This window comes from Lissotriton helveticus, chromosome 1_2, assembly GCF_964261635.1.
Source record: "Lissotriton helveticus chromosome 1_2, aLisHel1.1, whole genome shotgun sequence".
Lineage (NCBI taxonomy): Eukaryota > Metazoa > Chordata > Amphibia > Caudata > Salamandridae > Lissotriton > Lissotriton helveticus.
Window position 1 is genome coordinate 165,133,870 of NC_136058.1, and position 13,213 is coordinate 165,147,082.

At 44.5% G+C, this 13,213-nt stretch overlaps 1 protein-coding gene across 1 annotated transcript in view; it reads right to left on the minus strand.

The window, feature by feature from the left end:
* ZYG11B (zyg-11 family member B, cell cycle regulator) overlaps positions 1-13,213 on the minus strand; it is a 291,659-nt gene that overhangs the window by 215,709 nt on the left and 62,737 nt on the right. Inside the window, exon 2 of the mRNA XM_078670550.1 lies at positions 4,368-4,533. Within this exon, the coding sequence (XP_078526676.1) occupies positions 4,368-4,533 (166 nt within the window). The remainder of the gene's footprint in view (positions 1-4,367; positions 4,534-13,213) is intronic.

The window sequence follows — 13,213 nt, forward strand, 5'->3', positions numbered from 1 at the left end:
CTGAGAGTCTCCACGGATGGGTGGTGGTCGAAAGAAAGCGTCCACAATGTAAGTGTTCAAAGTTTATCATGTAGAAACAGCAGCCAAGCGAAATTGTCGTGCTTATAACCCTCAGTGGGTTTGAAATCGGATAAGTGCATTCGAATGAGGAAACACGTAAATTTGACTAAAATGCGTGCACCGGTATATGTTATGTTATGTTATGTTACGTTGTTTTTATATAGCGTACGGCTACTCGAACTGGAGTGTCCCGACGCTTTTTTTCCACCAACGGCTGATAAAAAGGTAACACAACACAGTAAAAACAGTAAACCACACAAAAAATAAAAGAACCATTTAATAAAGAAACAGACTAAGAGTTAAAAAGCCACGTCTTCAGGCTCCTCCTGAACTGAAGCAGATTGGGAACGCTACGTAAAGAAAGCGGAAGCGAATTCCACGCCTGGGGAGCTCGACAGCTGAAGGATCTCCCTCCAGCACGAGCCTTCCTTACCCGTGGCACCACAGCTTTAAAAAGGGATTCCGAGCGGAGAGAGCGAACTGGGTGATAAAAGTTCAACCTCCGCTGCAGGTATCCCGCCCCTGATCCATGCAGAGCTTTATGCATCAGGGTCAGGGACTTAAACAGAATCCGCTTCCTAATAGGGAGCCAATGAAGCTTCTGCAGCAGCCCCGAGGCACGGGCTCGCCTACCAAGACAGAAGATTGCCCGGGCAGCAGAGTTCTGCACCACCTGGAGGCGCTGGACCAGGTAATCGGGAAGGCCAAGAAAGAGAGCGTTGACATAGTCCAGCCTCGAACCGATCAAAGCCTGAATGGTAATCCTCCTGTGCTCTTCCGATAGTAAAGGCAAAAATTTGCGGAGCATCTTTAGGATTCCGAAACAGGTACCGGCCAGGCCAATAATGTGGGTTCGTAATGCCAACTGGTTGTCTAACTTGACGCCCAAATTTTTAGCAACCTGGGAGGACTGAGCAGGAGGATTCATGTCGGACGGCCACCAAAGCTGCCAATCCGGCTCGACGACGCAACCAAAAAATAAAATCTCAGACTTGCCCGAGTTGGCCCTCAGACTGTTCCGTTGGAACCAGTCGAAGACCAGCGCCAGGCAGTCCCGGATTCTCTCTCCATCAAACTCATGATTACATGGCGGTGAAACCCAAAACAAACCGCTAATTAGACTGCATAATACGCCACGTTCGTCAACTGACATGGAAGCAATGAACGAAAGCGCAATGGCGATTGGAACAAGCGGGAGGGGGCGGGAAAGGGGGGTGGAGAGACGCAGAAGTGCCGGCAATGCCGGACGAGATTCGGGGGCGTTCCCGGCTTTCGGCTGACGTCGCGTGACGTCGGCAAAAGCCAAAGAATCTCGGGAACGCCCCCGAATCTGGTCCGGCATTGACGGACAGGCCCCTCGTCCAATGGCTAGGCTCCATTTATGGAGCCAGCCAATGAATGACGAGGGCCGACCCAAAGCCACACTACAGTTCTCATCAGGTTTTCGCCTGCGCGAAAAAGATGCGCAGAGCGCATCTTTTCGCCAGGCAAAACCTAAAAATGTTAGTGAACAATGGAAGGGGGGGGGGGTAAAGAGGAGGGAGAGTGTGAAACTGGCTTACTGAAAACATATCAGATTTGAGGGAACCAAGAATCCTGGATGCTAAGGTGGGCCTTTCGTGTTTATTCCGTGGCAAACTGATGTATTATGTAAGATTGTCTTTAGGCCATATTCACATAGGGCTGAAGTTCCAACCAAGCTCTTTTGCAAGTCATCTGCAAAGGAAATATTGTGCGTGTTGTACTCTCAGTAGAACTTGCCCTTGCAAGGAGATCCAAAGGAGCAAGTTGCAGATAAACACATTCAGAGCCTCACCTGAGAGTATATGAGGTTCTCATCTGTTCAAATCTTTATGTAAAACGTGCTGGTAATTGTTTCCATCTGAAATTGAACGAATCACCACAGAGATCATGAAGCAAGGCAGGGTTCCAGGCAAAATAGCTTCAATACCAATCCTTTGGCCCAACAGAAGGACTACCTCGCACACCACAGATCCAGAAAAAAACCAATTGAACCGATCACAATCATATCTTTTAGAATAGTCTCTAAGAGATGGAAACAGGATATAGTGCTTTCTGTGCTACATCTAGGGTCTTGGTCAATAAAGACTGTTGGTGTGCTGCATCAGAATATGTTGTTGCTAAATCCCATGGCGGTGGATTTGAGGTTTTCAGATTAGACCAAAACAGATCACCAGGAACAGAACAGCAGGTAATCAGGGACTGCTCTGGGGAATTGGGGCTGGTCTTGCTGGGTTTGGTGAATGTTCGGACCGCCATTCCTGGCTTGAAAGAATCCACTGATCCTCAAGAGGGCCATCACTAATGCATGCCTGGTGCATTGTAGGGTTGAAGCATCACAATGCAAGACCTGAGCACACCATCATGGGTAGAAGCCTAAATAACCAGCAACCAGAGAGCAGAACAATATCAGGCATGTGGTTCACTCAAGTGGGGCTTTTGATTGCATTGCTAAGAGGGAAGCAAAGGTGCAGTGTACCCTTATTTACCAATGTACACTTTACCACCACTTCGTGAGGTCTATTCCAGGTCCATCTAGAGCACAATTAGCAGAACTTACATTTGTCGTGCAACAACAGATTGAATAGAAAGAATATAGAAAGAAATGATCCCAGCAACTATCGTCCAATCTCATAACTAACCTATCAGATAAATATAATTGAGAAATACATTAGCAAAGAAATTGTTGGCTACCTGGAAAATCACAACATTCTGGAGACTGGACAAATGGGCTTCAGGCCAGCTCATGGCACAAAATCAGCACTTGTTCTGGCATAAGATGAGCGGAGGATAATGGTGGACAGAGCTCAAACAGCAGTTCTGTGTTTTGCACAAATAATCACCAGACACTAATCTTTAGACTGAAGGAAATAGGAGTAGAACGGACATTACTGTATTGGATTGAATCCTACCGGAAAAACAGATCCCAAGCATTTTCACTCTCGCCCTTTCACTCGAAATGTAAAAGAATAGATCATGGGGTACCACAGGGATCTGCGTTGAACTATATACTCCTCAATATATATCTATGACCGCTACTAATCTTTATTAAATCTTCTGGGCTCTCGTTTGTAAACTATGCAGACGATCGCAGCCAAATCTGGCCTAGATGAAGATAATCACACTCCAGCAGAAGGGCTACGCAGATGTCTTAATGAGATGGTAAGATAAATGAAACAGAACTCCTTCAAATTCAATGGAGGACAAACTGAATTTTTTGGTTGTTCTCCCTCCTAAGAGCTGCACTGTCTCCCGAAGGATTTTTGGCCTTGGACTAGCACTGACAACCTTAAAGTAGCCCAGGTAGTGCACAATCTAGGAATATACATAGATGAGAAATTAACTATGGAAACACACATCAACAAAACGGCAGGTACTTGTTTCGGTCTTCTGTGGAACCTCAGGAAGATTGTTCCACTATTGACCCAACAAGCAAGAAAGCTAGAAGTCCAGAGTATAATTCTAAATTGAATTGTCTACTATAATGCACTTAGGGACTCTAAAGTACCTGACAAAAAGGCCATACACAGCACAAACAATTGTGGCAAAGCTTGCACTAAACAAATCCAGATATGATTAATCTTTTTGCACCTTAGGAGAGCTACATTGGCTTCCAGTCAGAGAGGATAATTTTTAAAAATCGATGGATGTGGTCTACAAGGCTCTAAACAGGACAGGCCCACTATCTCTACATAGACCTTTAGACGATATAGTCCTCAGAGGACTCTACGATCTGCCTCTGCCAATTTAGTCTGTGTACCGACATTCAGGAGAGTTAGGTTGGGAGGAAGAACTTTCCAGGTAAAGGATGCTCAACTGTGGATTATGCTTCCCGCTCCCCTTCAAGCTAGGTCGATCCTTTCCGGATTTCGGAAGGGCTTGAAAAAGTGTGTCTTTCCAAAATAGTTGGTGGGGCTATAGCTAGTTTACTCTGAGTATATTGATGCAGAAGAGAGACAACTGCACTGTTGGAACTGCAAGGGTTGATAGCGCCAAGATACCAGTCAGGTGAACTTTGCGCTTTAACAAATTTCTGTTACTTACTTACTTACTTATAATAGGATAAGCTTGGCTTCCAGAGCCATGCATGCGTGGCCGTATAGGAGACGAATCTGTGTGTGCATCCTTAAGCAGATACCCATCAGAAGGTGAGCAGCATGCATATTTGCTCCAGGACACATCCACGGTCAACTGAAACCTAGGTAGAAGGGTTATCAATCTACTCTGAGAACCACATTTCAACATTTTACATTTACAATTTATAGTTAATAATATTGCAGAATTACTCTGAAATGCCATTGTCTGTAGAAGTCGGTCAGCCACTTCCTGTGGAAAGATCGTTGGCTCTTGGAAGCAAAACGTGCCATCTGGTCTTTCCGAGCAAAACTGTTCTAGGTTTGCACTCAAAAATTGTAGGCAGATGTCAAGCAAAGACCTTGGTGATGACTCCTCCTGTTGAGAAACAAAATACAATGGAGCCAATTAAAAGGAGGGTCAAATTAGGTTTCAAATGGAATTTAGCTGCTCTATAATTGATATGGTTAAACAAACAAAAATAAGAATAGTATCACAAATATAAGTAAAAAGGTACAAAAAAGTCAAATGCATCTTTAAGAAAACGGCAATGCCTTCATGTTACACAAGTCCTATAGGTGTCTGTCGGTATAGCATGTACATTTGACATGAACAGGTTTCTCATTAGCTCAATTAAATAAGTTGGGTATTGTATCCGAAGGCTTTATCATTGTAAATATTCTTTTCACTGTTGACAGCCTTAATTGCTGCCTATATGCACATAATAATAATACATTAGTGTGCACAAACTGCCATATTATTGATATTTTACCATATAAACAGAAACAAGTAGTACAATAAACCAGTAAGGTATGGATGTAATTTAATGCCATTACACGGTCTGAAATAAACATTTTCGATTACTAAACTGATTAGATGTAACTGTGGTTTAAGCCGTAGTACTCTATGTACAGATTTTTTTACAGGAGACTACGGAAGATCTGAAAATACCATGGGACCAGTTACCAACATTAAAAATAGAAGTCCTGAAAAAGAGACTTGAGTTTTAAAATTATTACAAAACAAAGATTGCTCCCTTACAGCTCTACCCAGTACCACAGAGTCCAACTTAATCTTTGTAATCCACTCAGCCACTTGGCCACAAAAGGCAAAAAATGAGAAGGGCGGCCGGGGACAAGGTAAACAAGCATTGGCACAGCCAACAGGTCTCGCCTTTCAGACCTTATAAGTGTTTAGCCAGTGCGATTGGTCTTGACAATGTCTTTAAGCTATGTTGTAGAGCATAGTGGCTGCTGTGCAGCATGTTGAAAAGTTATAATAGTAACTTTTATAAGCATTTTTGGTCCCGTATATATAACCAAGACAACATTATGTTCAACTGAACGACACTATTAAAAAAATAATTAACTTAAAAATATCTTCAAGTTTTTTTTGTCCTTACAATGCTGGCAACTTCCTCCTTCCTGTTCTAATGCTGGTTTGTTATAGTTGTTTTTGTTTTTGGGGGGTGGGGACATAAACAACGAGGAGCTGGAGGTTGTGAAAAGGTACCTGAATTACAACACTAGCAGCAGATGGAAACTAGGGCAGAATCAACAGATGCCAGATTCTGAAGGAAGACCGAGGTGGTGCTGAGTGATTGTGAGGTGGTGGTGTGGTGGTGCAGAGGTGATGCTGAGTGATACTGCTGTGATACCTAGGTGGTGCCGAGTTATGCTGTGTGCTGCGTTAAGCTGAGATGGTGCTTGGTGGTGCTGAGCTGGTGCTCAAGAGGTGCTGAGTGATGAGGAGGTTGTGCTGCTGCATTGGTGCTGAACTGCTGCTGAGGTATGGCTGTGGTGGTGATGGTGCAATAATGTGATGGTGGTGCTGTACTGATGCAAGGATGGAGCTGTGCTGGTGCTGAGGTGAGGCTGTACTAGTGTTGGTCCACTAATGAGGAGGTGGTACTGTGCTGGTGCTAAGGTGGTGCTGCACTGGTTCTAAGGTGGTGCACTGATATGGAGGTGTTCATGTGTTGAGATAATGCTGTGGTGGTGCTGTGCTGATACTGAAGGTCGGAGTAGAGCGATGAGGAGGCGGTGCAGAGATATGCGGAGGTGGTGGTGCTGTGCTGGTGCTCAGATTGTGCTGAGTGATGTTGAATTGGTACTGCGATGGTGATGGTGCATTGATGAGGAGGTGATACTGTGCTGATGCTGAGATAGTACTGTGCTGATGCGGAGGTGGTGGTCTGGTGCTGAGTTGGTGCAGTGGTGATGTGCTGATGCGGAGGTGGTGCTTTTCCGTCTTTCTCTTCCTCCCTCTTTCCTTCGGTCGCTCTCTGGAAAAGTCTGAAAAGGAGAATAAAGTGCCAGTGCCCCCCACCAGCTCAAATTAACCAATGGCAGCATTTAATAGTGGCCAGTGCTTGAAGCTGCACCAGTGGACAGTGTAAAAAGCATCTACTAGTGACCAGCGCAAAGAGTTGCACTAGTGGACAGTGCAACAAAAGGGCATTAGTGAGCAGTGTAAAATGTAATCAGCGTGAGGAACTGACAAATTAATTGGTACTGGTGGGCAAACTTAAGCGTACATGTCCAGGGTTCTAAATAAGGCAAGTGTAGGCATATTAGGCATACCCCCAATCCTTCATAGCACCTAGCTGTGATTCTTTTACTGTTGGCACTACAGAAGAACACCAGATTATTCACAGGGTCCGGCCAGGCATCAGCCCGCCTCTCCAGAAGCCATAGCTGACTGCTGAGGACCAGGGCCTTGACGATCAGGAGAGTTTAAAGAGCTCGAAACGAATGGGGAGCTTCTCAGCTTCTGTTTATAGAGCACGAAGGAGAGAGGGTGAGCCATGGGCAGGACTCGGAGATGAGATACAGCTACGAGCCCTGTGTACCCCGGAACCCCAGGCCCTCTCAGCAGGCAGACACAAGAGCTGCCAACACCTTGCAGGGACAGCTTCTACAGATGACTAACCCTGGGGGTGGGGGTAAGAGGGCGTCCCCTGCTTTATGTGCCCTCTCGGAGAACCCAGAGTGGGAAACGTCATTCACAGTGAGAAGAATTCTTTAAGCTGAACTATGTTTTTTTATATTTACAAAATGAAAAAAAAAAACTATAGCTTCAATACCTCCAAATTTCACTAATGCAAGACCTATTGCATTGCAAATGATTGTTTATACCTGGGCAATGTGTAGTCACAGTGCGACTTGCCATAGCAGCTGCATTGAAATGTATTTTTCGTTGCCGGATTTAACCAAGGCAGAAAGGTTTTCACTGGTCGTTCCCTGGAGTCTAGGATGGGATGAGTGCCTGCATTTACGTGTGATCTCTAAAGAAGGTGCAGAAGAGGACCTCTTCAGTTGAATTTTGGAGAACATTTACTATGGCACCTGCATTCAGGAACTCAGATCATCTATTTTGTTGTTATTTTTTTATTTTAAATATAACACGGCAGGAACCCAGCAAATCCAGAAAAAACCGCTCCTTTTTAGAAATTGTGGCAAGCAGTGCCTTATTTGTGCTGGTGTTTACCGCAAATTATGTTTATTGCAAGATTAAAGCGAATGGGAGAAGGTAGGTATGAACAAGTATCTGCAACAGTTTGTTTAAGAGACAGGAAGGGTAAGGTGGTTGGAGAAAGAGGTGTGGCACTCAAAGTGCTTGACTACCGACCCATCCCTGTTTCACCAGTCCACTGTTGCCACTGGGTAGTACCTAATTGTGTCCCGGCTATTTGCCTTTAACTTTTCCCAAGCTTTTCCTCCATTGATAGAGACCTTCTATAGTATATGCCGCACCTCAGTCCCCTCGACCCACCTTGCACCGGTGTGGGCGCGCTGGGGAAGGGGGTAGAAGGAGCAGGGAGTGCTCAGTAACTCCCAACTCTCTCCTCCCCCATCCACCGGTGAGGTGCCTGCACACCCACCCCAGTCAGAAGAGGGCCGAGGGATGCTCCTCACCACAGCCAAGTTATGTTGGCAACCCAAGCCTGTGATAACCCTTCTGCTTTGTTTAACCACTTGGTCCAAACCTGGCTGTGTGTACCGCTTCCCCCAAGAGGCTATGGTACTTGCTATAGAGTTTGCCATCTACTCAGCATTTATAAGGTGACCAGCTACCAGTAATGGACAATGCAACTGCTGTGCCGATCCAAAATTCTGTACAGTCTGATCTCCTACGTCACTGTTAAATCATCAACGTACAGCAGGTTCATGTTTTGTGTTCCAACTTGAATGTGCTCCCTGGACCGCATGTATAACCTGCTGATCTGCACTCCATATGCAGGATGTACACTTAAAGAGCCATCGGAACCACTGCCTTTGCCAGTGGTTATTAGCTATCTACCATAATCACTTGAAAGAATATTTTTTTGTAAATTATTTACTTGGGAAATGCCGTACTTATGCACTTGTCAGTGGTACTCAACCTTTGAGGGCTTTGAAAGGGGTAGTGGCTTTATAGTGTCCCAATCACTCCATTGTGTTCACTCAATGTGCAACATATGTGGCATTTTCTTGCTATAGCTCCCCCTTCAGCATACCCTTTTTTTCACTTTCTCCTGAATGTTATTTATTTTTATATTTCCTTTCCTATTTCCTTCACTCCATGAAATACGCTACACACCAACTTACATGTTATGTGCCTTCCCATTCTCTATATTATTTTAACTTTGTATACCTCCGTCCAATACATTTGCACGAAAAACACCATTGCAACTGAAATGCATTACCATTGCATCCCATAGAGAAAGGTATACAAAGTTCAAATAACATAGTGACATTTGAGGCTGCAGATTACAAAGTTTAGACCATACGCTAGTACTGCAGCCATTAGCAATACAAAATATGACCTAGAGATTCTGCAAGCAGCGTAGGAGATAAAAGAATAATTAAATCATGTTTATTATAACTATGAACAACAAATATTAACCCCATCGCTGGGACGGTAATTCCCCCACGACGCGGAGTCGGAGGGGTGAGCACGGGGCCGCAGAATTGATTGTAGGTTAACCTACAATCAATCCGGTCTCCACTGCTTGTCATACCTAGCTCCCACCTTAATTACCAGCCTCCTTTTGTTTGTAATCCCAAATTAGGGCACCGCGAGTTCCGACCGTGCACTGCGCAATCCAACCTGTTCCGCGCACAACCGCAATCCGGGCCCCACACGACCATCATCCCGGCCCCACACGACCATCATCCCGGCCCCACACGACCATCATCCCGGCCCCACACGACCATCATCCCGGCCCCACACGACCATCACCCCGGCCCCACACGACCATCACCCCGGCCCCACACGACCATCATCCCGGCCCCACACGACCATCATCCCGGCCCCACACGACCATCATCCCGGCCCCAAACAACCTTAAATCTCTGAGAAAGTTTTACAGCTGACCGATGCAGCGCTATAACCTCTCATGCGCAGCAGGCGGCACGGGACACATCTGCAAATCCTAAACTAAGCACCGTCAGTTCTAACAAGCATTTGCAATGCAATAGGTCTCGCATTAGGAAAGTTTGAGCTATTGGTATTGTAAATGGCAAAGTTTTTATTTATGTTTCTTTTTTTTAAATAGCTAAATTAATAGCTTCGTCATTTACAATGCCAATAGTTATAACTTTCGCAAATGTGATACCTATAGCATTTGTAATGCAATATGTTTTGTATTTACAAACCGCGAGAGGACAAAAAAAAAGCTCCGGACCACCGCCTCCTCCCAGGCCTTCAAAAGGGACCTCAAAGTTCTCCTCCTCCAGAGACACCTCCAAAAGTAATTCACGTCCTCTTGCTATTTGTGAGGAAGACTTCCCACTACTGATAATTTCTACTTTCCATGACCATGGAAGTGCCTTCCCAGTGTATGCCTGTGATTGGAGGGTCTGCCTTTTTGCAGTATTTTCCATGTACTGGTGTTCGGTGCCCTTTTGTAACATGCACACACCACTCTGCCCTTGTAACACACGGCTGCTACCTCTCACATGTCTTTACCTTTGATACTTGCACAAGTGCCACCTTGCCCATGTAACGCTTGTTCCTGAGCCTGAGTGTCTAGCACTTATTGCAGGACTATACCTCTAATTATACTCTGTTTTCTCTTATAACTGCACACTTGTCACTTTCATTTCCTCTTGTGCACTTTTGACTACCTCATGTATTTTGGTTGCTCACAATTTTTACTCAAGTATTTTGTTTGCTCACGATTGTCACTATTACCTTTACTACCTCATGTATTTTGGTTGCTCACAATTTTTCCTCTTGTGCACTTTTGACTACCTCATGTATTTTGGTTGCTCACAATTTTTACTCAAGTATTTTGTTTGCTCACGATTGTCACTATTACCTTTACTACCTCATGTATTTTGGTTGCTCACAATTTTTACTCAAGTATTTTGTTTGCTCACCATTGTCACTATTACCTTTACTACCTCATGTATTTTTGGTTGCTCATAGTTTTTACTACCTCATGTATTTTGTTTGCTCACAATTGTCACTATTACCTTATGTAAGTAACGTATGTTTTTGCAACCTGTTCTTTTGTAATGTTTCTCATTATGTTTCATTTCTGTTCCTAATGTGAAGCGCTCTGACGCCTTCGGGTAAAGTCCGCGCTATATAAAAATGCATAAATACATAAATACCGCCATCGGGTAAAGTCCGCGCTATATAAAAATGCATAAATACATAAATACCGCCTTCGGGTAAAGTCCGCGCTATATAAAAATGCATAAATAACTAAATAAATAAATACCGCAAATCACCGCCGTCACTCTGCCGGCCTGCGACCAGGAAGTCAGGCAGGCCGGCACGACAACAGGAAACAGGAAGTAGGAGGGCGGGAGCCTACCCCGCCTCCCACGGAAGAGCCGCGATTAGAGCCGTGTTTGGAGCACCGGAGCAGGCAGGAGCCTACCCTGCGCCCCGGTGCCGAAAGAGGGAAGAAGAGTCCTGCTGCCGGGCCCTGCAGCTGAGGAGAGCCGCTGCACGAAGGAAGCCGGTGAGTGGGTTGCTGAGGAGGGGGGGGGGGATGTGAGTGCGCGCACGGGGGGGGGGCCGCGGGCTGTGTAAGTGTGTGTGTGCGCGCGTGTGTGCGTGTGTGTATGTATGTGTCTTGGAGTGCGTGTGTGTGACTGTGGGGGAGGGGGTGTGTGTGTGAGCGAGTGTCTGCGCGCGCATGTGTACGGCGCGGGACGCGACGTGCGCGTTCACGCACACGAATCCAGGAGACAAAAAGCTCGTACACCCTCTTGTCCTCCTTCCCCCCAGACTGATCGCTATTGGTCTCCAGCTGGACAAATGCATCCTTGCAGGATGCATTGCCAGCGAGACCCAAAAAGGGATAGATGCCACTAATACTTACACTTCAAAAAAGTGTGCCTTCACCAAAGAATCCCAAGTGATGTTTTAAACCGTAAACTGTATTAAAAAAAATTGTGTGGAAATATACATACTTTAACCCCATGGAAACAATTAACACCATGCTGAATGCCACCATGCGCATGCCCCAATTGTGCTTAGACAGACCAAACGTAAACTAAAGACGGCCAAAATAAAAATAAATAGACTTACGGCGCTCGCAAACTTTCACATCTTTCACAATGAAATCGGCAGCATAGCCACATACTTAATCACAATTGAGCCAGCAGAATGTCCTCCAAACCTACTGGTCGTTTATAAACCCACTCGCGTAGGTGAAACCAATCCATTTAAACACCCCCTGCAGTTTAACAAAACGTGATTGTTATCTGTAAAAGCTAATCCTGAATAAACATTCAAGATTGCGTGAACAACCACTACACAATCCTCACGATTTTGGCAATGTGAAAGTCGCTCCCGAGGCTCCGTGTCCCCATTAGTCTCCAAAATGGCATTTTTCGCTATTTTGAAAAGTACCAGTGATTGGTACAGGGAAGGAGGGAGCAGGCAGAAAGAGGAATTTAGACGATATGGTATATGGGCTGGAGCTGCACTTTGATGCTGTTCGAGCCAGCAGTCTGCTAGCTTCGGGTTGTACAAAAGTCAACAAGTTAATGGGGAAAATGCAAGGCTCTTCTGAGCAGCTACGGAAGAGTAACAAATAACGAGACCTATTGCATTTTTAATGCTTGTTACACTTGTTAACACAGTCTGGGGATGAGGTGCACCTCATCATACCAGTGCAACCCCCCAAATATTGCAATAAGCAACTGAAAGATAACCAATCAACCTTTGCAAAGGGCTTTCCGCTCGGCAGAAACACGTTTCTGCGTGTTTAGTAACTTTTGAACCGTTTGAGCTAGAAACAAGAAATGGTTTCTATTAAATCTGCAGGTTATGTGGCAAAGATATAATTATGCGGAAATGGCTGCAGCAGCACAATCACTTAATTTAAGTGGCTCTGGTAATAGGTCATCCATATATAAAGGTAAAAATATGTTGCTTATGTCAAGGTTTTGTTTTAGAAAGCATTTAGCATGAAATTACAGAGAATTCTACGCTCCAGAGTTTCATGTTTGATAACAGGCCTTATGAGCGTTCTATGTTCATGTGCATTTTTTTGAGTGAGCAGGATAATATACACGAAGGCGCCCTGTTACTATTTTAACTATAAACCAAAACTAGCACCACTATTGCCACACTACTTATACCATGGATCAAGAATGATCGCTCGAATTACTGAACTGAACAGTAACTCTCGGGAGATATTTTTATCCGCAATAAATCCAACAATTTTTATTAATTTTGCATCAACAATTTCATATAAATGAACAATTTTTCTTGTTTGAATACGAACAACACATATTAAGCTCCACGTCAAATGTAAAAAAACAATTATTTACACACAAAAAGACAATTTTAAACAAGCTACAAGCTTTCATTCAAACACTCATACATAACAGCACATTGATATACACACAAATACGAATTACAATTATACAGCAATATTTACAAATTCCTGAATTAGAGAAAATAGCATTGGAAAGAGCAAATGAGAAATTTTTAAATGCTTGATAAATCAATGGAATCTTCCTAATGCTGGGTAGAGGGGGTCTACGCGTTTCGATAACCCCTTGTTGTGGGGAAATCTCATCAGGACCAAGTGCCTGTGAATGGAGAA